This window comes from Podarcis pityusensis, assembly GCF_964106645.2.
Source record: "Podarcis pityusensis genome assembly, chromosome: 13".
In the NCBI taxonomy this organism is placed as follows: Eukaryota; Metazoa; Chordata; class Lepidosauria; order Squamata; family Lacertidae; genus Podarcis; species Podarcis pityusensis.
This window is the reverse complement of record NC_138038.1, coordinates 45,221,559-45,222,956: the sequence shown is the minus strand read 5'-3', so window position 1 is coordinate 45,222,956 and position 1,398 is coordinate 45,221,559. Positions and strand designations below refer to the sequence as shown.

Here is a 1,398-nt window from a genome sequence, read left to right as displayed (position 1 = left end):
ATGGGTCTTGATCCCTGGCAAGTGGCTTTATGATTGCAGCCTCCATGCTTATTAATCTGTTCTCTGTTGTGGGGTATTCCCCCTTCTCTTCTTCTGTAGGGACAGGTCCCATAGAGAAAACCTCACAGTGGTGACCCACTTCATCCTCCTTGGTATCCCCCATACAGAAGGTCTCCAGAACATCCTCTTCCCTGTCTTCTTACTCTTCTACCTGTGCACTTTGCTGGGGAACCTATTGATCATGACCGCTGTCCTGACTGACTCCCGTCTTCACACCCCCATGTACTTCTTCCTTTTCAACCTCTCCATCCTTGACATTGGGTTCTCTTCCGTTAGCACCCCAAAGATGTTGGCCAACCTTTGGGGGCAAAGCAGAGTCATACCGCTGGGCGGATGTGTTTGCCAGGTCTTCTTCTACCATTTCCTAGGGAGCACAGAATGCCTCCTTTATACCGTCATGGCCTATGACAGATACGTCGCCATCTGTCACCCACTGCGCTATCTCATCATCATGAACTGGAAGGTATGTGTCATCTTGGCTGCTGGCACATGGGTCACCAGCTCCTTCCATGCCACCATCCTTACGACCTTGACTTTCACCCTACCCTATTGTGGGCCCAGTGAAGTGGACTACTTTTTCTGCGACATCTTTCCCGTCGTCAAGTTGGCTTGTGCCGACACCCTCATCATCGAGACGGTGAGCTTCACCAACATTGGTGTTGTGCCCATGACCTGCTTCATCCTCATCCTTACATCCTACATTCGCATTGTCTACTCTGTCCTGAGGATGAGTTCTGGGGAAGGACGGCGCAAGGCAGCCTCTACCTGTGCCTCACATTTGACTGTGGTCACCCTCTTCTTTGGCCCCTGTGCTTTGATCTATACTCAGCCGTCCCTAAGTGAAATCTTGGTGACCCCTGTGCAGATCTTTGGCAATGTGGTGACACCCATGCTCAACCCAGTCATTTACACGCTTCGGAACAAAGAAGTGAAAGCAGCTTTGACTAAGCTGACAGGGGCAAAGAGAGTGACTCAGACTACAACCCACTAGCTGAGTAGTTTCCAATTCCACCCCACCACCGACCACTTAAAAATTGCTGAGGGTCTTGACAGACCACTTAATGAATTTACTGCCTCTTGTAGCCATTGTGATGCACTGTTTTTAGTTGTAGTTTTATTGCTTCTTTTATTTATTTTTACCTTGTATTTTATTGTATGACCTATGAATTTAAATTATAATGCAATAAATATAAGAGATAAAAGAAGCAATATAAACACAATTTAAAAAATCAATATGAATAGATAATAGGTAAATGGTAAAGGACCTCTGGACAGTTAAGTACAGTCAAAGGTGACTATTGGGTGCAGTGCTTGTCTGGCTTTCAGGCTGAGGGAGCC

At 46.8% G+C, this 1,398-nt stretch overlaps 1 protein-coding gene across 1 annotated transcript; it reads left to right on the top strand.

Annotated features, from left to right (window-relative positions):
* LOC308460921 (olfactory receptor 10D3-like) lies at window positions 1-1,051 on the top strand (the record flags this gene model as incomplete). The annotated part of the gene is made up of 2 exons (XM_080977455.1): window positions 1-17; window positions 100-1,051. The coding sequence occupies 2 exons, from the start codon at window positions 1-3 to the stop codon at window positions 1,049-1,051; spliced, it is 969 nt and encodes a 322-aa protein (XP_080833581.1).
* Between the last annotated feature and the right edge of the window lie 347 nt (window positions 1,052-1,398).